The 25,938-nt window shown below is 33.8% G+C and overlaps 4 protein-coding genes across 8 annotated transcripts; all 4 read left to right on the forward strand.

Moving 5' to 3' along the window:
• Nucleotides 1–1,503: 1,503 nt before the first annotated feature.
• Nucleotides 1,504–3,316, forward strand: LOC130980142 (uncharacterized). Of its 3 annotated transcripts, none has more exons than XM_057903783.1 (2): nucleotides 1,504–1,667; nucleotides 2,362–3,316. In XM_057903783.1, the coding sequence occupies exon 2, from the start codon at nucleotides 2,375–2,377 to the stop codon at nucleotides 3,107–3,109; it is 735 nt and encodes a 244-aa protein (XP_057759766.1). In that variant the 5' UTR covers nucleotides 1,504–1,667; nucleotides 2,362–2,374; the 3' UTR covers nucleotides 3,110–3,316. The 3 variants fall into 3 exon arrangements, with proteins under 3 accessions (XP_057759766.1, XP_057759767.1, XP_057759768.1); XM_057903784.1 differs by having other exon boundaries at nucleotides 1,504–1,662; XM_057903785.1 differs by lacking the exon at nucleotides 1,504–1,667 and adding an exon at nucleotides 1,694–1,860.
• A 206-nt stretch (nucleotides 3,317–3,522) lies between these two features.
• Nucleotides 3,523–9,130, forward strand: LOC130980138 (TMV resistance protein N-like). 2 transcript variants are annotated; one of them, XM_057903778.1, is made up of 6 exons: nucleotides 3,523–4,419; nucleotides 4,700–5,801; nucleotides 5,914–6,186; nucleotides 6,279–7,082; nucleotides 7,171–7,957; nucleotides 8,146–9,130. In XM_057903778.1, exons 1-6 carry the CDS (start codon nucleotides 3,932–3,934, stop codon nucleotides 8,967–8,969), a joined length of 4,278 nt encoding a protein of 1,425 aa, XP_057759761.1. In that variant the 5' UTR covers nucleotides 3,523–3,931; the 3' UTR covers nucleotides 8,970–9,130. The 2 variants fall into 2 exon arrangements, with proteins under 2 accessions (XP_057759761.1, XP_057759762.1); XM_057903779.1 differs by having other exon boundaries at nucleotides 8,149–9,130.
• Nucleotides 9,131–14,964: 5,834 nt separating this feature from the next.
• LOC130983059 (protein KOKOPELLI) lies at nucleotides 14,965–16,221 on the forward strand. The gene has a single exon (XM_057907232.1). It carries the CDS (start codon nucleotides 15,005–15,007, stop codon nucleotides 16,049–16,051), a length of 1,047 nt encoding a protein of 348 aa, XP_057763215.1. The 5' UTR covers nucleotides 14,965–15,004; the 3' UTR covers nucleotides 16,052–16,221.
• Nucleotides 16,222–17,443: 1,222 nt separating this feature from the next.
• Nucleotides 17,444–20,786, forward strand: LOC130983299 (uncharacterized). 2 transcript variants are annotated; one of them, XM_057907518.1, is made up of 4 exons: nucleotides 17,445–17,679; nucleotides 18,733–18,758; nucleotides 18,874–19,168; nucleotides 19,588–20,786. In XM_057907518.1, the coding sequence occupies exons 3-4, from the start codon at nucleotides 18,880–18,882 to the stop codon at nucleotides 20,586–20,588; spliced, it is 1,290 nt and encodes a 429-aa protein (XP_057763501.1). In that variant the 5' UTR covers nucleotides 17,445–17,679; nucleotides 18,733–18,758; nucleotides 18,874–18,879; the 3' UTR covers nucleotides 20,589–20,786. The 2 variants fall into 2 exon arrangements, with proteins under 2 accessions (XP_057763502.1, XP_057763501.1); XM_057907519.1 differs by lacking the exon at nucleotides 18,733–18,758 and having other exon boundaries at nucleotides 17,444–17,679.
• Nucleotides 20,787–25,938: the final 5,152 nt, after the last annotated feature.

The following is a 25,938-nucleotide window of genomic DNA, read 5'->3' on the forward strand; positions in this document are numbered from 1 at the left end:
CTGAATATGGTTGAGAGTGCCAAGAATGAAGAAAACAATGCTTCCATTGAAGCAGAAAACGCTCCTTTGTTACATCTACATGAATATCTCAGAACTAGGCCAAGTGAAAAAACCCTGAAAGCTTGGAAGATTCTAAGAGACCTTGTGAGGAGAAACTTCTCTATTGTGTATCACCCTGCACGTCATGGACTGATGAGAGATGCTTTAAAACACCTCCTCAATTTGCCACCGGAAGAAGGAGTATCTTTGAGAACAATGTCAATATTACAGCAACTTTCAAAAAGTTTTGCTCAGTGGAGTTTGGACTATGACAATGTCATTCTAAAAATCAAGTCACCGGACGAGAAAGCAAAAGAGGATCTCATTAGAGAGGTCAAGGAAATAGTGACGGATGAGAAGGCTCTGTGCACTAAGTTGGCCACTTTGGAGCAAAAGAAGAGAGAGCTTGAAGAGCAAATCAATGCAGTAAAAGCTGAGAGGGACACTCTTGCTAAGAGAAAGCGAGTAGTGCTTAAGAGTGGAAAAGTGCTAAGTGAAAGGGATGGTTTGAAGAATCAAGTGCCAAGGTTGAAAGCTGAGAAAGAATTGACAAAGGTAACAGAAGCTAATATTGAAGCTGAATGGTCAAAGCTTGGAAAACAAGTCCTTGAAAGCACAAGTTTTGTTGAAGATTGGATCTAGCCATACAGCCAGGAACATGGAAATATTGCACCTTTGTGTTAGCCAATGAAGCAATACTTGTCTTCTTTTTAGGGGTAAGATAACCTTAGGAGTCATTTTAGAGACACCATTGCATTGAAACTTGAACGCAAAGAATATTTCTCCATTTGATAATATATTTTTTTAAAGAAATATATAAGAATGAAAATATCAGTACTCATGGTCAATAAAGCCTGTGAGTTTCAGCTTTCAATCTATTAGTCCATATATTATGTATCATGTATGATGTAACTGAAAATAGAATACTACTTGTGATGTAAAAAGCTAAATGCGCGACTATTAGAGTTCCTTCATACAAGAAAACAAAAAATATAAATAAAATGACCTTCAATAACTCTGCTTTTATTAGCACTATAACCATCTAGCATCATGTCAGGCTTTACTCTTAATAAACCTGACTTGTCATATAGTTAATTGGTTTGAGTTTGGTTTGTATTTTGCTATAGGCTTTTTTTAAAGTACTAAATTTAACCTGTTATTTAATCTAATATGGCTTGAAACTTGTTAAAAATCTGATAAATTTTTTTTATAAAAATAAAAATATTTATATGTAATATGTCATATTTAATATTTATAAAAATTTTTAAATTTAACAAATATGTAAAATATACAAAAGTATTTATATATTTAATTAGTAAACTTAAGTCTGACTTATTAGCATATTAAGATTTTTATAAGAGCTGGTTTGGGCCTATTTTATAATAAGCCAAGTCAAATCAGACTAAACACAGCCAAACTGCAAGCCCTTGACAGACATGACATTTTTCCACCCCTAACCACAAACTCCCTGAAACCTCTAACAAAATTTTAAAGTTTAAATTAATTGCTGTGCGTTACAGTGTAGCATAAAAACCCTTCACTAAGATATTCTAAAGATTGTACTCGATGCACTGGCCAAAAATTTTCGGAACAAACAAAGCTATTGTTCTTCTTTGTTAGCAGGTAAGGTAAGCCATCTCACCCTCTACTTCTATTTTTTAAAAGGCAGTTAATCTTTTCAAGTTTCTTCCTTTCACAAGTTTTGTATGTTAATAGCTAGATAAAATACCCTAAAAGTTTCTTTGTTTTATACTATAGCTTGATATTCTAATTTTATGCTTCTGAATTTCGATCCTCTTGAATCGCTAGATATATCATCAGGTAACATGCCATTTTATTATCTCGATACATGCATTACTTGCTTATTTAATCATTTGGTTTTTCAATAACAATGAAGATGCTTATAATCCTACTATGACTAGTGACATACATGTAATTGTAATTGATGTTAAAACCACTAAGGCTATGTTTGGCCATGGGAAACACTATCATCTACGTTTTTCTAGCTTGAAACACTTTTCTCTTTTGTATTTGTGTCCTGTTTCAACATAAGTATTTGAGGACAATATCTAGGGTGACAAGATGAAAGAGTTTTGCTTATTTTGTAAGTTTTAATATAGTTTCTAGGGTACATTAGAAGGATCTTGAAATTCATGATTCTCACAAATAGAAAGAGGTAGAGTTACTAACCTTGATGGATGGGTAAGTGTTAATATGGAGAATTCAATCATGTCTTTGCATTTTTGTCCTGAGATAATTACTCATGCTTATAGTCAACGATAAAGGCATTTTCCTAATATGTGCATTCAATTTCTTGAAAAGGATTGGACTGAATATGGTTGGGACTGCCAAGAAGGAAGATATGGAAGCATTTTATGCTTCCATTGAAGCAGAAACCACTCCTTTGTCACATCTACGTGAACCTCCTAGAACTAGGCCAAGTAAAAAAACCCTGAAAGCATGGCAGCTTCTGCGAGACCTTGTGAGTAAAAAATTCTCTCTTTTGCATCACCCTGCAACTCATGGACTGATGAGAGACACTCTCAAACACCTGCTCAATTTGCGACGGGGTGAAAGAGTTTCTTCAAGAACAATGGCAATATTACAGCAACTTTCAAAAAGTTTTGGTCACTGGAGTTTGGACTATGACAATGCCAACAATAAAATCAAGTCAGTGGACAAAAGCATTTCGAAAGCAGAGAAAGCAAACCAGGGTCTCGAAGCTAATGTAAGAAAATTCAAGGAAATAGTGACGGATGAGAAGGCTTTGTGCACTAAGTTGGCCACTTTGGAGCAAAAGAAGAGAGAGCTTGAAGATCAAATCAAAACAATGAAAGCTGAGATTGCAGAATTTACTAAGAGGAGGGACAAAGTTGCTAAGAGAAAGAGAGAAGTGTTTGAGAATGGAAAACTGCTGAGAAGTAAATGCGATGGTTTGAGGAATAAGCTGCCAAGGTTGAAAGCTGGGACAGAATGGGCATTTGTAACAGAAACTAATATTGAAGCTGAATGGTCAAAGCTTGCAAAACGAGTCCTTCAAAGCACAAGTTTTGTTGAAGATTGGATCTAGCCATCTAGGAACAAGGAAATATTACAGCTTTATGTTAGTTAATGAAGCAACACTTGTCTGCTTTTTAGGGGTAAGTTAATCTTAGGAATCATTTAGAGTCAGTCAATTTACACCATCACTGCATTGAAGGCAAAGGAAAGGATCATAGTTTTGTATATTCCTCCATTTTGGGTTTAAACTTTAAATATATTTCTCCATTTGATAGCATATTGTTTTAAAGAAATATATAAGCAGTTCTCATAGTCCATATATTATGCATTATGTAGTAATTAATTTTTTATAGTGTCTTATGTATTAATTAATTAAATTCGCACCTGAAATGGATATATAGATGGTCACCTCTTTAAAGTTTTATTCCAAACACAATGGTGGAACGATGTGATGTAACTGAAAATAGAATATTACTTGTGATGTGAAAGCTAAATAATACATGAATATTAGAGTTTCTTCATACAAGAAAACAAATAAAATAAATGGAACATTGGAATAGCCGAAGAGCTGTTCCTTTTAGGCCACAAATTCAAACAATGGCTTAGTGAGTGGTCCTACTATTTGTTTATTCGTTGACTAAAGATATATAACGCGTTAGGCATGTGACCATGCTTTAAGTCTCTATCCACAACTTTGGTTCCTCAACAAAGTCAATAGTAACTTGAGAGCTTCAACATCTGATGATAACTATCATTGTTGAAGTCTGTTCGGTTAATCAATTCATAGCCTATTGTTGCTTGTTTCTACTGTTACTTTCCGGTTGTTGATAGATAATTTATCATTTCTTTTTTCTTTTGCAATAAGCATCACTTTTGGTTCTAACTTGTGGCCATGATGCTGTATGGAGGGACTTCATCCTATGGCCGTGGATGGTCCTATGATGTATTCTTGAGTTTCAGGGGTGAAGACACAAGGAGGAGTTTCACAGGCTCACTTTACCACAGTTTACACAAAAAGGGTATCAATGTTTTCATAGATGATGATAAGCTTAGGAGAGGGGAAGAGATTTCCCCAGCTCTTCTTAGAGCTATTGAAGAGTCAAGGATTTCCATCATTGTGTTCTCTCAAAACTATGCATCTTCCAAATGGTGTCTTGATGAGCTTGTTAAGATTCTTGAGTGCATGAAAACAAGGGGGCAATTGGTTTTTCCGGTTTTCTTCAATGTCGATGCTTCCATGGTGCGGTATCAGAAAGACAGTTTCGGCAGAGCAATGTCTGCCCATGAAGTCAGATACAAGGGTAATGAGGAGAAGTTGCAGAAATGGAAGCAGGCCTTGTTTGAAGCAGCTAATTTGTCTGGTTGGAGCTTTAAAAACGGGTATGTAAACTATGTTTCTTCCCCAGTTTTTCCTTTCTCTGAATGCATTTGCTTTTTGCCATATCATGAATCAATGAAATCTGGACCAAACTCGCTAATGTTTTGATTTACCAATTTTATCCAAGTGACAATTATTAGTGGATGAACAAAATAACATGTTTTGAAGGAAGTAAATTTGTCTAAAATGGTACATGCTTAGCTTTCAATTTAATATCGTGGTGAACAAAATAAAACATGAGACATTTACTATGTAGTTATAGGGGAACTTGTGACTTGGCAGGTATGAGTATGAGCTTATTGAAAAGATTGCTGAGGAGGTCTCAAAGAAAATCAATCAAACCCCTTTGCACATAGCTGAATACCCTGTTGGACTAGAAACTCGAATATCAGAAGTGAAAACTCTGCTGCAAATTGGACCTGGTGAAGATATTCGTGTGATCGGAATCTATGGACTTGGAGGTATAGGTAAAACAACGATTGCACGAGCTTTGTACAACTTGATTGCAGATCAGTTTGAAGCTGCAAGTTTCCTTGCTGACATAAGAGAAAGTTCAAATCAACGTCAAGGTTTAGTACAACTTCAAGAATCACTTCTGTTCGATATAGTTGGGGACAAGAACATTAAGTTGGGAAATATTTATAAAGGAATTCCTATTATAAAGAAAAGATTATGCTGCAAGAAAGTTCTTTTGATTCTTGATGATGTTGACAAATTGGAGCAGCTACAAGCATTAGCTGGAGGACGAGATTGGTTCGGTTTTGGCAGTGTAATAATTATAACAACAAGAGATAAGCATTTGCTAGCTGCTCATCAGGTTGATAAAACATATGAAGTAAAGAAACTAAATCATGGAGAAGCTTTTGAGCTGTTCATTTGGAATGCTTTCAAAAGAAAAGAACCTGAGGCAGGTTATATGGAGATTTCAAACCGTGTTGTGCTCCATGCCGAGGGGCTTCCGCTGGCACTGAAAGTAATGGGCTCAAATTTGATTGGAAAAACTGTGGATGAGTGGACATCTGCACTAGAAAAATATGAAAAGATTCCTAATAAAGAGGTTCAAAATGTACTTAGAGTAACCTATGATAATCTTGAGGAGAATGAGAAAGAAATTTTTCTGGATATAGCATGTTTCTTCAAAGGGGAGACAATGGAATATGTTGAAAAGACACTAAAAGCATGTGGTTTCCATCCGAAATTCGGTATTGGTGTACTTATTGATAGATCTTTAGTAAGTATTGATGAGTACAACAGATTGAGAATGCATGATCTGATTCAAGACATGGGTAGAGAGATTGTAAGAGAAGATTCGCCTTTGGAGCCCGGTAAGCGAAGTAGAATATGGTATCATGAAGATGTTATTGAAATACTTACTGAAAGCACGGTAAGGGCCATCTATGTGACGCTATTCATATTCTTTTGTTTGAAAGAATTTACTAACATAATTCTCAGATTCATTATTCTAAAACTAGCTTACTTGTGCTTTGATACAAAAGGGGACTTACAGAATTCAAGGCATGATGGTGGACCTTCCAGATCAATACATGGTACACTTGAAGAATGATTCCTTCAAAAAAATGAAAAATCTTAAAATTCTCATAGTTCGAAATGGACAATTTTTTGGAAGCCCTCAAGATCTTCCAAACAATTTAAGGCTGCTTGATTGGATGGAGTATCCTTCATCATCTTTCCCATCTAGTTTCCTTCCAAAGAAACTTGCTGTGCTCAACTTGTCGCGCAGCCGTTTCGCAATGCAAGAGCCATTCAAGGTGAGGTTTCTTCACTCGAGTTTTCCTATGTTTCTTTCTCTCTGAGCATAGAACTTGAAGTTGCATTCTAATTTATTTATTTCGCTTTGCAGCATTTGGACACACTGACATCTTTGGATTTGAGTTACTGCGAAGTTTTAACAAAACTACCTGACTTTTCCGGAGTCCCAAATTTAACAGAACTAAATCTTGATTACTGTACAAATTTGGCAGAGGTTCATGACTCTGTTGGATTCCTTGAGAAGCTTGTTGAGTTGAGGGCCTATGGATGCACCAAGCTTAAGGTTTTTCCATCTTCGATCAAGATGACATCACTGCAAAGTCTTATCCTTAATTGGTGCTCAAGTCTCCAAAGTTTCCCATCTATTTTGGGAAAAATGGACAATCTGATGTCCATTTCTATAGAAGGAACTGGTATTGAACAATTGCCTCCTTCCATTGGAAACCTTGTTGGGCTTCAAGAATTTAGCATGACATCTTGCTTGAGTCTCAAGGAACTGCCAGAAAGCTTTGATATGTTGCAAAATCTTAGGAACCTTGATATCGAAGGATGTCCCCAATTACGAAGCTTCTTGATGAAATTGAGAGAATCAGGAAAGTCTAGTCCTACCTTTGATAATGTGAAGTCTCTTAATCTCGAGAACTGTGGCCTTAGAGATGAAGATCTTCCCACAATTTTCTATTGTTTCCCAAAACTATCTTTATTAGTCCTTTCAGGAAACTATTTTGTAACTCTTCCAAGTTGCATTCAAGAAATTCAAAGCTTGGAACTACTTCACTTGGACAGCTGCAACCTACTCCAAGAAATCCCTAGCATTCCTCCCAATATACAATACATTAATGCAAGAAATTGCACATCATTGAGTCCAAGGTCATCAAACTTATTATTGAGCCAGGTTTTCCACTTTATTAAATCTTTTACATTTTCTTTTCTGTTGTCACCCATTTACACTTTCTTTTGTGTTTTTTCCCCCTCTGTTGTAGGAAATCTTTGAGGCTTGTGAGTTACAGGTTATGGTGCCTGGAAGAAGAGTTCCAGAATGGTTTGATTACTGTGCCAAAGGAGAATATCTGACGTTTTGGGCACACCAAAAATTTCCTGTGCTTATTTTTTGCTTTGTTATTGAAGTAGAGGGTGGTGCAACAGAGGATACTTTAAATTGTGAAGTCCAGTTCTCTATAAATGGTGAAGACATTTATGAAATGGAAATGCCACAATGCTTCTCAAAAATGGTCACAGATCATGTGTGGATATATGACTTACGAACGCATCCAACCATCCAGTGGCACAGTCTTGATTCATATCTAGTAGATGACTGGAATCAGCTTGAGATTTCATGTGAGAAAATAAGTGGATCATCAAATATGAGTGTGAGCTGGTGTGGAGTTCATATATGCAAACAAGAAGTTAACATGGAGAATATACTATTCACAGACCCTGAACTTGATTTAGATTCAAACACATACTCTGAGGAGATCGAGGCTGATTCGAATGCTACCAGTGAAGAAAGCACAAAATCAGTACAAGATTTCTCCAAGAATTTGAATGATAACTGCTGTGATTTTGAAAACACGGAAAGTTGTGACACGATCAGTAGACAAGAAGAGGAATGGGGGGAAAGAAGTAAAGGAAAAGAAAATAGTGAAACTGCATCCCACAATGACATTGATCAGAGTGACAAGAAGATTTTAATGCATATGCAACCATTGGAAAGTGTTACTGAAGATCCAATTGCTCCTGTGTGTCTTGAGGTCATTGATACTGTCAAAGGTAAGCCTGAATTCATCACAAATATGCAATGTGTGAATAAGTAATGATATTTTCGTATGTCTTGGGAAGCTTGCCTTTTAGAGATATGAAAACTAGTTCATATTTGCATTAGATTTATATACCAATAATCTACCATAACTCCTATCCATTGATTGTTTTACCAATTCCTTTTTAACTTTCTCATGCAGTAGTAGATTATGGATCAAATACAATAGTTGTTGATCATGCAGAAAAAGTTCAACCGAGATCCCAAGTCAAAAGTTTTGTAGAGATACCAACTGTAGATGATGTAGAAATGGAAGCATTTTATGCATCTCTAGAAGCTGAGACTTCTGTTCTTCGTCTCTCCAACACCACCATTGATGTTTCCAAATTTGCCAACAGAGTGCCAAGTGAAGCGACACAAAATGCATTAAAGACACTACAAGACTTTCTCACTAGAGACTTTTCTCTTCTTTTGGGCCCGGATGAGTACAATGCCATGAAAGCTACCTTAGAGTACCTCACAAATTTACCTCCAGGAGATGGGATTTCATTGGAATTAAGATCATTGGTTATAGAAGTTTCAAGGCACTTCAACCATTGGAGTTTGGATTACACCAATGAGAGCAAGAAAATAGAGGCTGCCACAGCTAAGCTGTTGAAAGTTGATGAACTAGAAGAGAGTCTTGAAGCTAACAAGGCGCATTTTAGAGAAGTCGTGTGCTTAGAAAATGAGTTGAGAAATGAGTTGGAATATTTGGAGGAGAGAAAGAAGGAGCTTGAAGAACAAATACATGCCATTAAAGCTAGCATATCTGCTTCTGAATCAGCAAGGAAGATGGTTACTTATAGAAAGAGAGAAATCTTTGGGGAAGCAAAGATATTAAAAAATCAAAGGGATGAATTGAAGGAGCAAGTGTCATGGTTGAAAGATGAGAAGGAATTGGCAAGGAAAATTCAGACAAATATCAGAGCTGAATGGTCAAAGCTTGGAGAAAAATTTAACAGAAAGTTAAAGTCTGAACTCTGATTTCACATACAAGTTGGATGTTTTGATAGGACACTTCACACTATTATCTGTCTATAAACTAACTATAATAAATTATTTATTGACTAGATCAAATCAAAATCAGATTTCTAATTCTTTTCATAAATATTTTATTAAATAAAATTAATTATAATTTTTTTTAATTTAGCTTAATTTTAGAGATTTTTTTATTAGAAATTTTTCTTTTATTTTAGGTTAGTATTTTTTCTTTCTTTCTTATTTTCTAGTTATTTCTATTTATCTATTTGTAATATATAAAAGTAGATAGATAAGTTTATCCACATTACTTTTAAGACATGTTTCTTCTCCTACTAATGTTATATTAGTAACATTACTTACTTAGCAAAATTTAAGAATCAACCACTCAATTTTTGCCAATCAACTATTATTTTTAAATCAACAAAAAAAATATACAAAAAAAACTAAAAACATTGAATTCATATTCCTATATTTATTATATCTTACCGTTATAAACAATACAATAAATTTATAACTCTAATAATTAATTTCTATAAATAACTCATTAAATGTAATAAACATCCATATTAAAAATGTCATAATAATATTATTAATTATAATAAATTTTACGTTACAAATATTCAAATTCCATGTTATTTGAGTCTCTTATCACTATTCCTTCAAATAACATCAAATTTAGTACAAAAAATTTATTTTCGATCTACACAACATCTCAAACTTACTCAATGGAGCATCATTTTTTGGACAATATCACCAAACAAACAGATAATTGGTTTATCAAAGTTTGCGTAGTTCGTCTATATAAAATATTAACACCAAATGAATAGGAGCCTCTTTGCTTAAAAATGATTATATTAGATGAAAATGAGACAACTACATTCATGGCACATGTAAAACACCACAATATCTAACAATAAGGTAACTCTATATACTTTTCATAATCTCATCTATTAAATTATTAATTATTAATCCAATATTTATTTTAGATCAAAGTGCTACAACAATTTTTGTACTATTTGATGGCAAAAAAAAAAATTATTCTGCACAACTGATTCAAATCTAATGACACTCCAGAAAAGTAATGATATTGAAGCACCACCCCAATTAAAAAATTTGTGCAACCTCACACTTATATTTGAAGTCAAAGTAAATGATTTTAATCTTAAAGAAGGTTGTCAACAATATATTGTTACCAAAATATTTGTTCCAATAAAAAATACTGAAACTCAACACTCATTATAACAAATAAAACAGGTAATACTAAAAAAATCACTAATTTAAGACATCATTTTTATTTATAATTTAAATTATTTATTGATTATAGGAACCAACTTTGCCAACACTAATATCATCATACGGAGATCACATACCCATTAAGAGAAGACATACATGCAAAGATGGAATAAACAACACAATAGAAAGTGCATACAACTCAATAATTCATAAATAACATGCCTTCACAAAAACCTACGACAGAAAGAAGAAAGCAACAACTCTAACAACAACCAATAAAGAAAAAGGAGGACGAGCGCCATATAAGAAGACTAAGTCCATCCATTAAAACAAATGCAAAAATCAAATCGCCAAATAAAAATGTCACTTTGTACAACTCTAACATCCAAATCTTTTGTACTACAAATTATTTTAAATAAAATACCTTTCAAGTTTAACTTTAGTTTACACATATTTAATTTAATTCTACAAAATATAGCAATTTTTAATATTTAGTATATACTATCATTAATTTACCGCCTCGCACGATGCGGGTCTCATTCTAGTTTCTGTAATTCCTCTACAAAGAGGATGATTCCCTGTACATTTGATAGAATAATATATTCAAATACTTTAACTTGGTATTAGAGCAGGATCTCTGTACTGTGCCTCTGATTTATAGTTATGGCTGACAGCTCAGTCATTAATCCTGAACAGAAGAAAAACATCACTCCTACTCCATTAGATTTAAAATCTGAGCAATGGGTACTAGTTAGTGGTGACTCCCATTTAGTTCAGATCACCTCATTTCGACTCAATGGGTCAAAACTACATTAGGTGGTCTCAATCAGTTCAGATGTATATTCGAGGAAGAGGGAAGATTGGATATCTCACCGGTGAGCAAAACCAGCCTAACATCACTGACCCACAATATAATGTGTAGGTTACCGAAATTTCCATGGTGATGACATGGCTGGCGAACTTAACGGAGGAGGATATTAGTAGTAACTACATGTACTATACCATTGCCAAAGAATTGTGGGATAGTGTCAAGAAGATGTACTCTAATCTTGGGAATAAATTCTAGATTTAGAAACTTACTTTAAAAGCTAGAGAAATTCAACAAGGGAGTGACAATGTCACCAAATATTTTCACACATTGAAGCGGGTGTGGTAGGATCTTGACCACTTCAATAACTATAAGTGGAATTCAGCCGCTGATGCCAAACACCACCAACAAACAGTGGAAGAAGAGAGGATATTCCAATTTCTTGTAGGCCTCAACGTGGAGCTAGATGAAGTTCGTGGCAGAATTATTGGAAGAGCAATCCTACCCTCAATTGGAGAAGTATTTGCTGAAGTTAAAAAAGAGAAAACTCGTAGAGTTGTGATGATGGGAAAAGGTAAGACTGAACATGCTTCTTTAGAGTCTAATACATTCTTAGTGGCACATGTTGCACTTAAAAGTTCATCAAATCAGAAGCACACTTCCAATCTTTGGCGTGACCACTGCAATAAACCTCGTCACACCCGAAAAATCTGCTAAAAGATTCATGGAAAATCAGCACATCTTAAAGACAGCAAATATGGTCCCAAAATACATTCTACCACAACTGCTCATAAGGCTGAAAAATTATCATTGAGTAAGGAACAGGTTTAGCAGTTCATAAGGATGTTAAATTTCAGTTTTGTGTCTAGTACTCCTAGTGGTTCTTTGACTCAAACAGGTAATTTTAGAATTCGTATGCCCCTTAACTGCACCTCAAACTTGAATGCACCATGGATTGTCAATTCAAGTGCATTTGACCATATGACCAGCCTCTCTCCTTTATTTAAAACTTATTCTCCTTGCTTTGAAAATGAGAAAATTAGAGTTGCTGATGGTAGTTTTTCATCTATTGCTGGAAAAGGTACAATTAATTTGTCCAAAAATATTGACCTAAGAAATGTCCTACATGTACCAAAATTTTCTTGTAATCTTCTCTCTATTAGTAAAATCTGTAAGGATTCCAATTGTGCTGTGACATTTTTTGACACTCATAGTATTTTTCAAGACCGGATCTCGGGAAAGATGATTGGAAGTGATAAGATGATGGATGGACTTTATCATTTTGAGGATATTTTGGAGGATAAAATAGCTCAAGGATTTAGTGGTATAAGTTCTATATCTATAAAAGATCAAATAATGCTCTGGCATAAAAGACTAGGACACCCTAGTTTTTCATATCTCAAATATTTGTTTTCAAGTTTATTTAAGAATATTGGTTCTTCCTTACTTAAATGTGAAAGTTGTATTCGTTCAAAGAATCGTAGAGTTCTTTATTACTCTCGGTCTTATTATGCATCTAAACCTTTTCACTTGATTCATAGTGATGTATGGAGTCCATCAAAAATAACAATTCAATTAAAAAAAATTATTTGTAATTTTTATCGATGACCATACACGACTATGTTGATTTATATATATTTTTATATTTAAAAATTTAAATATTTATAAATTTGAATAATTATGTTAATATAGCAGTAGGGTTTTAAGCAAATATAGCACAACTTTAAAATAAGCTAAATTCTAAATTATTTAGCTTAACTTTTTTCAACGAAAATTATTTGGTTAAATTTTTAAAATATATTAGTAAGTATTATATTATTTACAAATATTTTTACATATTTCATATAAATTCATAGTGTTACTTGTTTCATTCTCATTTTCTATCCAGATATTTACTTAAAACTAATTTCAAATATCTATGAACTTACTTAGATTTTATAGCATTTTTATTATGATAAAATTATATATATGTTTACAAATAAAAAGGAGATTAAAAAAAATTTACCAACAAACTATAACTCAAATGTCATAATTTTCTCATATTCACTTTTAGAGATTGCAGATATTAAGTTAGAAGTGTCAAAAGTGGGATTACTTTTAGAGATTGCAGATATTAAGTTAGAAGTGTCAAAAGTGGGAACCCACGCCCTCTTTCGAAGACCAGAACTTGAGTCTGGCGCCTTAGACCACTCGGCCATCCTGACACATGTTTTTAAATAATAATAATAATAATAATAATAATAATAATAATAATAATAATATTATTATTATTATTATTATTATTATTATTATTATTATTATTATTATTATTATTATTATTATTATTATTATTATTAAAATCAAAGTACACAAGTAATGTTAGAGATGTTAATTAACATGAAATATTAGAGTTTAGATAAATAAGCTATGTTAGAGATGTCGAATTTCAATTATATCTATAAAATATTATGTGCTTAGTTTTGAAGTTAGTCGAATTAAATCCTTTTTTATTATGATAATGTAAAAATAATTATTATTATTATAATAGTATAACACTACTTTTTATTATTATTATTATTATTATTATTATTATTATTATTATTATTATTATTATTATTGTGGGATATTGTTTTTCACTATCATAATTATCCTAAAAGATAAATAATACAATATAATTAATAGAGAATGTAAACTATTATTTATTTTTTATATAAAATATGTTTATCAATTAGTTATTTAGTTAGATATAAGATGTTCTAAAAAAATAAAAAAAAAATGTATTCGTATGTTTTTTTTTTCTCAAACAAGCAAAGACAAAAATCAAAATATCAAATATGATTTCCATCTCACATTTATAGAGAGAAGGGGATATAACTGTAATTGGTCTGTTAGAGGTTACTTCTTACTCATAACTCCTCTCATGATAACTTACTCTCAACATACCTTGTTATGCTTCTTCCTCAATTCTTATTCAATCTTCCCTTTTTCAAGTTTGGTGCTTTGATAGTTATGTGATTGTAGGAAGAATATAGAGTAATAGATGGAATTTGAGGAAGCTCATAAAAATCTTCGTGCCATAAGACTTTTGTATAGTCTTCTTCATAATAATACCGTACAATTACAACATCAATTTTCAGATGATGTAAGTGCTTTTTTTTCCTCTATTCTTTTGTATGTCATAGTTATACGGTAGCATTGCTTTTTTTTTTTAATTGTGGTTTCTTATTCATCACTTTCAATTGTCATAAAAGTTGATATTCTTCTGTACTAATTTCATTGTTATTTTATTTTTGCAGTTGATTGAGAGAGCTCGTGGTTTGTTAAAGAGTTTGCTAGATGTTGCTGTTGTAAGTGTTTTTCAGACACATTTAAAGGTGAAGTTAAGATAGACTGCATCACAAACTGCACCATGACAGGATGATTTTGTTAGTTTAATTTTGTTTTCTTCATACTTATTTTTTTCAGATAATAACAACACAATCAAATGTCTCAGAAACATCACTCGATCAAGGAAAAGATGTGACACCACATAAGGAGGAAGACTTACAGAAGAAGTTGATATCTGAGATAGAAGAAAAAGATAGCATCTCTAATAATGGAGGAGAAAATAATCCAACACAAATTAGCTTATGTGAGAAAATTGATTTGGTTAGTGCAACAACAACTATGCCTATTGAGTATAGCAAAGAGAGTACTGGTGAAGACCATCATAATAATGGTGATGAGTCCAATGAAGACAAGAATATACCACTGCTGAGTACAATTGATGAGCTTCAATACAATTCTAGTGATACCGAACATGTTGAATCCTCAAATCAGAAGGACTTTTGCGATGATTTGCTTAGTGCAATGAAAAGAATTGAATCTCGTATGTTTGCTTTGCAACTTTGCTCAAATCTTGTAAGTTCCACAAAGAACAATGCAGATAAGCAAAATTTGGTCCAAGTAACAAATCTAGATAGGCCTCGCTGTATCAACTGGCCACAGAAATGGGGAAAATGTGGTAAGAAACAATCCAATGGCTCGGTCAGAAGCTGATCAAAATCATGAGAAAAAGAGTCTTGAACATTCTTATAGACATCTGCCAGTGAAATCCACAGCTTCCAGCATTGCAAGGAAACAACCACAACCACATCAGATGGTGATAAGACCAACACTACTGGATCAAAGGTACAGTGGAATTAAGGTATTCTCCCATAAAAATAGAGAAGGGTCTGCATTACACAGAAAAGGATCCCATAAGGAAAGGGATGAACCACAAGACAAGGATGATGATGAAGTTGAGGAGTCTAGTTCAAATAACTATCAATCTTCTTCTAGCTGGACCTCACAAGAAGTAAGTGCCAATGGTAGTGGTGGTAACAGTTCTGAGGACCACTCCTTGCAAGGTGAGATAGAAGTTTCCACATCAGGAACTATGGTTGATGCATCATATGAATATAGTTCAGAGGAGTGTGATAATAATTCTTATACATCTAATGATAATTATAATTATAACTCTTTGAATAGCTCTGATAGCCTCAAGTCTGGTAGATACTACAACAAAATAAAACCTGAGAAAAAAGTTGGAGGACTAAGGAAGCTGAAGAACAAGTTGGGACTAATCTTTCACCACCACCACCATCATCATCACTATCACCATGATAATGATGATAATTATGATGATGATGGAAGCATTGACTCAAAGAGGAGGCAAAGACACTCTATGTGGAGTAACTTGCAGAATGTCTTCCACCATAAGAACAAGCATCATGGGATGATAACGAATGGAAGCGATGAGAAGCCAAGGAGAGGAAGTGTTGTTGCAAGAGTGACTCACAAGAACCAGGTTGGACAGTTTCACAGGCTTGTGGAAGGGCTCATGGGACACATGCGGCATGCAAAGAAGCCCAAGAAACCTCACAAGGTTGCTGTGAAAGGTTCAAGGAATGCCCCACATGGACATAGAAAGAAGAATCCAAATTGGTGGAAAATGCTACAACAACACCGGGGAGTGAAGGTGAAGAATAGAGGTAGAGTTAGAAAAGAGTTCATAGGCCAAAAATCACCAAAGATGCTTACTTAGTGTGAGTTTGTATGCACATTTGGATTTTATTTTAGTGTATATAGAATTTGAATATGGTGATACAAAATTTTGTTTTAGTGTATGTGTATGTACTCATGGGATGGTTGTTGAAAGCGGTTTCTGTCCCTTTTACTGGTTTCTTGAATTGAAGTTGGTCTTGTTATAATGTATGTGCAATGTAGTTCTGTATTTTGGCTACTAATGTTTTGGTAATTGAAGATTTGTAATGGTTGGTTCTTGCTCTTGCTCTCTCACCTATGGTGCAATTTGTGTGATATGGAAAACACTGTTAGCAACACTATTACATGTATTATATGGTTAAGACTTAAGACCTTGAAAATTCATTTCATTTTTGTTTGTTCTAATACTAGTAATTGTAATCATTTACAAATTCATATTTAAGTACTATGAATATTATTTAAAGAGAAGTACTAGGGCATCAAGTTTTATAATTTATAACTATTAAGTAGTTATTATTAATATTTTTAATGGTGTGAGATTATATCTAATAGTATAAAATTATTTTTTTTTGGTAATAAAAAGGGGCCTAAGCCCAAGGAAAGAAAAGCATTAGTTACGGTCTTGAATTACATTAAGAGTACGAGAGAGTATAATTTTTTGAATATCTTCTTATAATAGTGTTTCTAAATTTTTGGGAGCTATGCTGGCCAAATTTTAATAAAACTGCTCGCCTCTTATTCAAATAATGTTTATATTGCAAATATGACTCAATTAAAAAAGAAAAGAACTTTACAAAGATATAATATTTTAACTAAAATTGACTCATTTAATAATTTAGGCCTACAAACTATTTAAACATACTATACTACTAGATTAAAAAAAAAAGTGTAAAATCCCGTAGAATTTGTTTTTGGCTAATATTTTTAGTTATTAATTTAATTATTTTAATTTAATAATCTAATAATATATTTTTAACTCACACTTTTAAATATTATTAATTAATTATTGACTAAAAATAATAAATTATGTTAGTCCTCTAATATTTTTATAATTGATTATATGAAGATTAACTAATTTTAATTTATTTATTATTATGTTTGTAAAAAAAGTTAAGTGAATTGTGAATGTAATTTTTTTTACATTGACATACATATTCATTGAATTTTGTAATTTATTCCGATTTCTATATCTCAAATTTTTTTAATTTTTTTTAAATACAAATTGAACGTCCTATTTTTATACTTCTACAAATCAGTTTAATTTTTATTTTTCTAATTAAACGATTCCACATTTAAAAATAATACCAAACAGTTCATATTTTAAAAAAATATTATTGTCACTCTAATATAAAAATCAAAAAATATTTTTTTTGGGTAAAATCCTTTAATTTCAACCTCGGGCTTCTCAGACTAGCCCAGCCGTGATAGGCTTAACTGCTTAAGTCCTTAACTCCTAAAGGCTTATCATATATTCAGGCCCATGAGAAAGCCCAAATCATTGTATTGCAGTGTTAGGCCCGGGCTTAAGCCCGAAGGCTACATAGTCCTGCTCCCCCATCCACCTTCGTCTTCGTCTTTGACAAATCGCTGTCTCCTTTCAGCTGCTGAGGACATCGACGCCGGCAAAAGAGCTTCAACTCACTGCGTAGGAAAAACACCAAAACCCAGGTAGCACACTTCTTTTTAATTCTCAATAACAATTTTTTTTGTCGTTTCATTAGGGTTCTGTGCATGCAAATCCGTAACCCTGTTAATTGTTATTCCTTCTCAATTTTAATACATGGTTAGGAATTTTGATATGCGTTCATTTTATTCTGTGCGGGCTTCGTATTTTATTTTATTTTTTTATGTATAATTCTGAATTTAAATTGGCACAATATGTAACATAGGTCTTGTGGTGATTTTTTTTTTTTTTTTTATGGTTGAGATCTGAGTACTTGTGAAAATTGAATGTCGTGGTAATCAATTTGGTATAATGTTAGTATGCTACAATTTGGTGGGGAATTTGAGGATTGGGGAGTGGAGAGATAAAAAAAGAAAATTTCGAAGTTTGAAACCTTTTCAAAGGGTATGCTAAGGTTAAGGTGTGAAAAGATGGAAAAGGAATATCTATGAGAAACGATTTATATGTAACAGTATGACTTAGATGGTTGATAGACCAAAACGGTGAACTTCAAGTCAATGCTTTAGGTCATCTTTTGTAATGAAGCAGGATGTGAAGTTTTGATTGCAATGTACATTTTTATCTTAAACAGGTGAATTACAGACAAATATCTCAACTAGGTTTAATAGTAGCATGCGGATTTTTGTTGGTGTGTGTACTATATTGAGAAAATGTGTTTGGTGGTTCATGGTCTTTAGCATAAGTTTTCTACCTGAGATCTCTCTCCATCTTTTTTTTTTGTCAAATATTTTTGAGAAGTTTAAACTCTATTATGTATACTGATAGAACTTTTGCTGGAAGTTGAACATTCTGTAATGAGAGCACACAGCACATTATATCATGCTATCTTATTTTCAATAGTTGTGTTGTAATTGGTTTCCTGCTGTCCCTTTGGCGTTGGATTGCATATCTTACTGTTGCACTTGTAAATTGTAATTTTAGGATTCTAGCTTATGTTAGCATATGCTTTCACTCTTTGAGGATTTGTAGTGTGGGAGTTTTATGACTTTTTACCTTTGAGGATTGAGTTCGTTAACATTTGACCTTTTTGGATTCAGGAAACTGTTTTGTCTCCTATTAAAAGGTATCGTAATAGATTCTCTCTTTTCAATTGGTACAATATACAAGATCATGTGGTTTGGACATAACACATAGTGTTATTTTTGCTTTGCTAAGTGTGGTGGTTATTCAAATTGCAGGATACAATGACAAATGAGAATACAAGCAGTGTTGAGATAGATTATGAATATGAAGATTATAATAGTTCAAAGCGCCCAAAAATGACATCCAAAGTATGGGAAGATATGCAGCGAATCCAAACAACTGATGGAAGTAAAGCTCTGTGCAAGCATTGTGGAAAGATGTTGCAAGCTAATTGTGGGACTTCTCATTTGAAACGTCACTTAATGATATGCCCGAAGCGTCCAAAAACTGCTGATCATACTGAAGATTCAATGCCTACAGTTTGTTTCAGAGGTAGTGGCAGTGCCAAAGGTAAGCAGAATTTTTTCTGACCAAACATTTCCTATTTGTTATAGGCTCCAAGAATTTTGAATTCACTACAGTTGAATCTCTTATACTTGATATGATTTAAGTTGCTAATAAAAACACATTACATGTCAGTTGGGAAGTTAATGCAACACAGTAGCCATTTTAGAGTACGAGATTAGTTGTTCCCTTCGCTCGTTCCATTCATCTGAAATTTTAATATTTTGATAAAGAGAAAATCTATGCTACATCTATGGTGGTAAGTGGTAAGTTGACACAGCTCATTTACTGTGTCTCTGTTGATTACATTTACATTTCATCCAACTGAATTGTGGGGCTCTGTGACTTTGCCATTTGTACAAAGAAAACCCTGTTTGATTACATTTCATCATCATTCACGTCTAATTGTTTTTTTCCTTGGGTAGATTCTGGATTAAACACACTGCTTATGGTTCGTCCATTAAAGGTTGAACCCGAATCCCAAGTCACAATTTATTCACAGAATCCAAATATTAGGGTACCAACTGCCATTCCATCTATAGAAAACACCCCCAGTTCCATACGAGAACTACATGAGAAAAACAGTTCCAATTTGTTGCTGCCTGGCATTGAATCCCCCCAGAATGAAGAGGAACTTGTACTGAACGATGTAGAAATGAAAGCATTTTATGCTTCTCTTGATGCTGAGACCTCAGTTACATCACCTTCCCAAGATATCTCAGCCGTTACCGAATCATCGAACAGCACACCATGTGAAGAGACCAAGAATGCATTGCAAACACTGCAAGACCTTCTCTCCAAAGACTTCTCTGCACTAGTGCATCCTGGACAGTGTGGTACCTTCAAATCTACTATAGATTACCTTTCCAAGTTGTCTTCTGACGATGGAGTCTCATCAGAAATAAAGTTGTTGATATTAGAAGTTTCAAGAGAATTCACCAGGTGGAGTTGTGACTACAATGATGCTAGTAGGAAAATAGAGTCTGCCAGTGCCAACATCTTGAAAGCAGATAAACTAGAAGAGAGTCTTGAAGTGAACAAGAATCAGTTCAAGGAAGTCTTGTCGTTGGAAAATGAGTTAAGCAACCAGATCGCGAGCTTGGAGCAGAAGAAGAAAGAGCTAGAAGAGCAAATAAGTGCCATTAAGGCTAACTTATCTGTTTTTCAATCAGCAAAGAACACAGCTATTAAGAGGAAAAGGGAAGTCTTTGAAGAAGCAAAGACACTCAAAGCACAAAGAGATGAGTTGAGGGACCAAGTGCCTCACTTGAGAGATGAGTGTGAAGAGGCCAAGAAAATACAAGCAAATTTAAGAGCTGAATGGACAAAGCTTGGAGAAAAATTTAGCAAAGGCTTAACTGGGGTAAATTGTGAGGACTCGGATGGTATGGCTATTCAGATATGTCAACCAGAAAATCAAATTTAAAAATCTGATTTTGATTTTATTTCATATAGATAGCTTCCTTCATACCAACTCAATGATGACCTATAAATTGCTCTGATACTTGTTAGAACTCCAGGAGGAGAAAGCTAGTGACTTTAATTTCATGAGGATAATGGTTATGATCGTTCAATGTTTAGTTGTTTACACTGTCAAATTATGATTGATAACGGGTGTGAGCCACTTCACCGATTTCAGTTTTTTAAGTTCATTGCTTTTACTCTACTTTATAATACAAAGTCAACGTTTATTCAATCTTTTAGTTATAGAGAATATTAACCTGTCACTCGCATTCTTATTGGGGGAAAAACTTTTTTACTTTTTATAATTGGACATTTATTAAACCGAAGACACTAGACGACCTTATATATTTTTCCCCTTAAATCGTTATTCGTTAAATAGTTGTATTGTTAACAGTCAAAAACCCTCAAAAAAACGGTGATTTATATTTAATATAGAGTAATATTTCCATATTTTTATAAAAATTAATTTCTATTCCAAACATTCATGATTATTTTTTATTAACATCATTTTTCAACATTATGATCTCAATAGAAGAATTGGTCAAAGTTAGTTTGGATTTTGGACTACCCAACTAAATTATATCTTATTCTTAACAAGATTGAATCCAAAACATAACGGTATTATATATATTATAAAAGTAACAGTATTTTAAATAACTAGAATTAGGCGCAAACATTAAATTAATGATAGTATATAATAAATATTAAAAATGGCTATATTTTGTAGAATTAAATTAAATATGTGTAAATTTTAGAAATGATTTTGTAAGCAAAAAAATGTTGAGGACGGAAAAAATTTTCAGCCCCTACCTTAAGAACCAAAATCGTACTTAACCCTTAAATTTAAAAGGTGTTTTGTCAAAAATAATTTGTAGTATAAAAGATTTGGATTTTGGAGTTGTACAAAGTGACATTTTTATTTGATGGTTTGATTTTTGCATTTGTTTTGGTTGATGGAGTTAGTCTTCTTATGTGGGATTGGTCCTCCTTTTTTTTTATTGGTTATTGTTAGAGTTGTTGTTTTCTTCTTTTTGTCGTAGATTCTTGTGAAGGCATGTTCTTTATGAATTATTGAGTTGTATGCACTTTCTATTGTGTTATTTGTTCCATTTTTGCATGTATGTTCTTCTTCCGAATATGTGTCTTGAATTTATATGATTTTCTTTCTCTTTAATCTTTTGATGTGCATGCAGTTTTCCAATCTACAATAAAAAGAACAAAAATATGTAGAATTTTTTTTAAATAAGTTATTTTTAATAAGAATAATTGAGATAGTATAAAGTGAAATTACATGTTAATATTTTTCTTTGATCCACTCTGTCTCAAGTGATGCAAATTTAAAATAGTGTTAGAAAATGTTCAATTTAAAAATATAATAGATATGTTTGTGTTTGTACCTTTTCATCTAATATAATCATTTCTAAATAAAGAAACTCTTCTTCATTTGTGGATGTTAATGTTTTTCATAGACGAACTACGCGAACTTTGATAAACCAATTGTCTATTTGTTTGGTGATATTGTCCAAAGAAAGATGCTTCATTGAGTAAGTTTGAGATATTGTGTAGTGCGTAAATAAATTTTTTCTGCTAAATTTGATGTTATTTGAAGAAATAATGATAAAAGACTAAACTTATATAAATAGTTCAAATAGTATGAAATTTGAATATTTGTAACATAAAATTTATTATAATTAATAGATTATTATGACATTTGTAATATGAATGTTTATTACATCTAATGAGTAATTTATAGAAATTAATAAATTATTTATTGGGGTTATAAAGTTATTGTGTTGTTTATAACGGTAAAATATAATAAATATAGAGACATGGATTCTTATAGGTTACAAATTGAAAGAGCCTAGCAGCGGAAACGACACAAATGTCCAACACAAGAACAATATGGAAGCACTCACAACACAATGGCAGCAACTATAATAAGCAAATATAGCAAATAAAGCAATAACAAGAACACACCGAGATTTTAACGTGGAAAACCCCTTCAACGTGAGAGGTAAAAACCACGGGTCGTCCAAACCAATGAAATAGATCCACTATAATCAAATGAGGTACAAGAGAGTCTCAAACAAAGCACAAAAATGTGCATATAACCAGCCAAAATATCAATGCACCAAAGCTCACAAATAATAGGCAAGAAGATGAAATATACCCAAAAAATAGAGCTAATGTTGAAGCCAATTTCTCTTTCTGAAGACCTCCAATTAAAATCTCCACCGTTGAGAATGAAAAAAAAGATGTGAAGAATCTACAGTTCAAATTTCACATCGATCCAACGGTGAAAGAATGAGAAAACGCCATTTCAAGATTGCTGCTCTGTGTAAAAACGGGAAACCTAATTTCTCTCTTGCGAAACCAATTTCTCTTACTGAAGACCTCCAATCAACATCTCCACCGACCAGAATGAAGAACAAGATGATAGAAACACGCAGTTTAAATTTCAAGCTGATCCAACGGTGAACAACTGAGAAACTGCTATTTGAAATTTGCTGCTTTGGACAAAAACGGGAATTCTATTTTTTTCTTTCTTTCTTTCTTTCTTTTGTGGCTACTCTCTATCACTCTCAATGACCCTCAAAAACTGATTAGGGTTGTGACACTAGGGTGCAAGAATACACCCCCAAAATGTTGGGCTTGGGCCTCACAAAGGAGAGAAAAAACCCAACAAATCTCCCCCTTCTCAACTAGGTGGAGGCCCTCGCCATTCCGGCGATCAAACATGTTTCAAACTTTTCTCTTGACAATGCTTTTGTCATCATATCAGCATCATTGTCATCAGTGTGAACTTTCTCAAGTTCCAACAACTTGGAATCTAACACATCTCGTATCCAGTGATACCTAACATCAATATGTTTAGATCTTGGATGAAAAGTAGAATTCTTGGCAAGATGAATAGCACTTTGGCTATCACACAACAACACATAACGGTCTTGCTTGAAACCAAGTGCTGCAAGAAACTTCTTCATCCACAACAACTCTTTACATGCTTCAGTTGCTGCAATAAACTCTGCCTCTGTGGTAGAAAGTGCAACGCACTTTTGTAGCCTTGACTACCATGAAATAGCTCCTCCTGCAAACTTGACCAAATAACCTGAAGTAGACTTTCGAGAATCAATATCTCCTGCCATGTCTGCATCAGTAAAGCCAACTAGCAAAGGTTTCTCACCACCAAAACTCAAACTCAAGTTAGTTGTACCTTTGAGATATCTCATAATCCATTTAACAGCATTCCAATGTTCTTTACCTGAATTATAGAGAAAACGACTCACTGTACCAACCGCATGAGCAATGTCTGGTCTAGTACACACCATAGCATACATCAAGCTTCCAACAGCTGAGGCATAAGGAATTTCATCCATTGCTTGTTTCTCGTCATCAGTGGTTGGACACTGCTTGGTACTCAACTTAAAATGAGGAGCAAAAGAACTAGCAACACATTTGGCATCATTCATGCCAAACCTTTGAAGCACTTTCTTTATGTACTTCTCCTGTGACAAATAAAGCTTCTTGGAATCTCTATAACGAGTAATAGTCATGCCCAAAATCTGTTTGGCAGGACCCAAGTCCTTCATAGTAAAGAACATGCTCAACTGTTTCTTCAACTCATTAATCCTCAAAGCATTCTTGCCCACAATCAAAATATCATCCACATAAAGCAAAAGAATGATAAAATCATCATTAGAAAATTTTTGCACAAATACACAATGATCTGAAGTTGTCTTACGGTAACCATGCTTCCCCATAACAGATTCAAACTTCTTGTACCACTGTCTTGGAGCTTGCTTCAACCCATAAAGACTCTTCTTAAACTTGCACACAAAATCTTCTTTTCCTTTAACAACAAAGCCCTCCGGTTGCTCCATGTAGATCTCCTTATCTAAATCACCATGAAGAAAAGCTGTCTTCACATCCATTTGTTCAATCTCCAAATCAAGAGATGCTGCTAATCCAAGCACAGCACGAATGGATGACATCCTCACAACAGGAGAAAAGATCTCCTCATAATCAATACCTTTTCTCTGGCTAAAACCTCTAACAACCAATCTAGCCTTATATCTAGGCTTAGAATTGTGTTCTTCATTCTTGATTCTGAATACCTATTTGTTCTTCAAAACTCGCATACCCTTCGGTAGCTTCACCAACTCATAGGTATCATTCTTAAGCAAGGACTTCATTTCTTCTTGCATAGCTTCAAGCCATTGAGCTTTGCTTTCATCTTCAACAGCCTCTCCAAAGCATTCAGGTTCTCCCCCATCAGTCAACAAAACAAACTCATGTGGAGAATACCTTGACGAAGGCTTCCTCTCTCTTGTAGACCTTCTGAGTGCATTTGCAGGAATTTCCAAAGTTGGTTCTTCATCTTGATCATCATCACCAACTTCATCAAGTATCAGATCAACTGTTCCATCTTCACCTGCACCTGTATTATGCTCATTATTTTGAGCTTCAACTCTGCCATCTTCTACCATAGGCATAGAGGGAGTAATATCCAAGTCAGAAAAATCATCACTAGGCTGAACCATTGGCTTCTCCGCATGATCAACATCCTTCAATGTTTGGTCTTCAACAAAGACAACATCTCTACTTTTAGGACCTCGACTTTTGCTTCTCCCCCTAGACTCAGAAACAAGAACATCTAAATGTGTAGTCGATGTACCTTGTGACTTTCTTCTCATCTCTTCATTCAAAACACTACTCTTGGCAAGATCCATAGAGATTACACCATCAGGAGCTGTTCATACCCTGGGTCAAGCTGTCCGACCCGGGATGTTTAGCGACAAGCCGACCGACCTCTTTAGGTCAAACTATCCGACCTCTTCTCAAAGAGCTCGACCAATTGCCCGACCTCTTCTCAAAGAGCTTGGCCAACTCGCCAAAGGAGCCCAAAGCAAGCCCAAAACGAAGGAACACAGCCCAAATCTAAAGGTGGTCAGAGCCCAGAAAGATAAGGCGGTTCCCTTGAAGATAAGCTGACCTCACCCAAAAAGATAAGATAAGATAAGATAAGATAACTAACTTATCTTATCTAAGAAGGTCACTCTACGCCATTATAAATACACTGGAGCACCCAGGTATAACTCATACTCTGATTCTACTCAATACCTGTTTAATACCCTTGCTAACTTAAGCATCGGAGTCTCTTGCAGGTACCCCCACCCTCCGGGGATGAAGGATCAGCACCATCACCAAGTCCAACAAGTCGGACACGGCGGCTCCAGCCACCATCAACAAGTCAGACACAACAGCTCCGACCAGTACAGAAGATCTCGTCTAAGATCGACCTACAGTTTTAG

The sequence above is a fragment of the Arachis stenosperma genome, chromosome 5 (genome assembly GCF_014773155.1).
Source record: "Arachis stenosperma cultivar V10309 chromosome 5, arast.V10309.gnm1.PFL2, whole genome shotgun sequence".
Classification (NCBI taxonomy): domain Eukaryota; kingdom Viridiplantae; phylum Streptophyta; class Magnoliopsida; order Fabales; family Fabaceae; genus Arachis; species Arachis stenosperma.

Excerpts from the sequence above, each read along its gene's own strand:
- LOC130983299 (XM_057907519.1), top strand. The coding sequence starts at position 18,880 with ATGACAAATGAGAATACAAGCAGTGTTGAGATAGATTATGAATATGAA. Across the intron at positions 19,169-19,587 it reads AGGTAGTGGCAGTGCCAAAG|ATTCTGGATTAAACACACTG; the intron begins GTAAGCAGAATT and ends TTCCTTGGGTAG.
- LOC130980142 (XM_057903783.1), top strand. The coding sequence starts at position 2,375 with ATGGTTGGGACTGCCAAGAAGGAAGATATGGAAGCATTTTATGCTTCC.
- LOC130983059 (XM_057907232.1), top strand. The coding sequence starts at position 15,005 with ATGGCTCGGTCAGAAGCTGATCAAAATCATGAGAAAAAGAGTCTTGAA.
- LOC130980138 (XM_057903778.1), top strand. The coding sequence starts at position 3,932 with ATGATGCTGTATGGAGGGACTTCATCCTATGGCCGTGGATGGTCCTAT. Across the intron at positions 7,083-7,170 it reads CAAACTTATTATTGAGCCAG|GAAATCTTTGAGGCTTGTGA; the intron begins GTTTTCCACTTT and ends CCTCTGTTGTAG. Across the intron at positions 7,958-8,145 it reads GGTCATTGATACTGTCAAAG|TAGTAGATTATGGATCAAAT; the intron begins GTAAGCCTGAAT and ends TTTCTCATGCAG.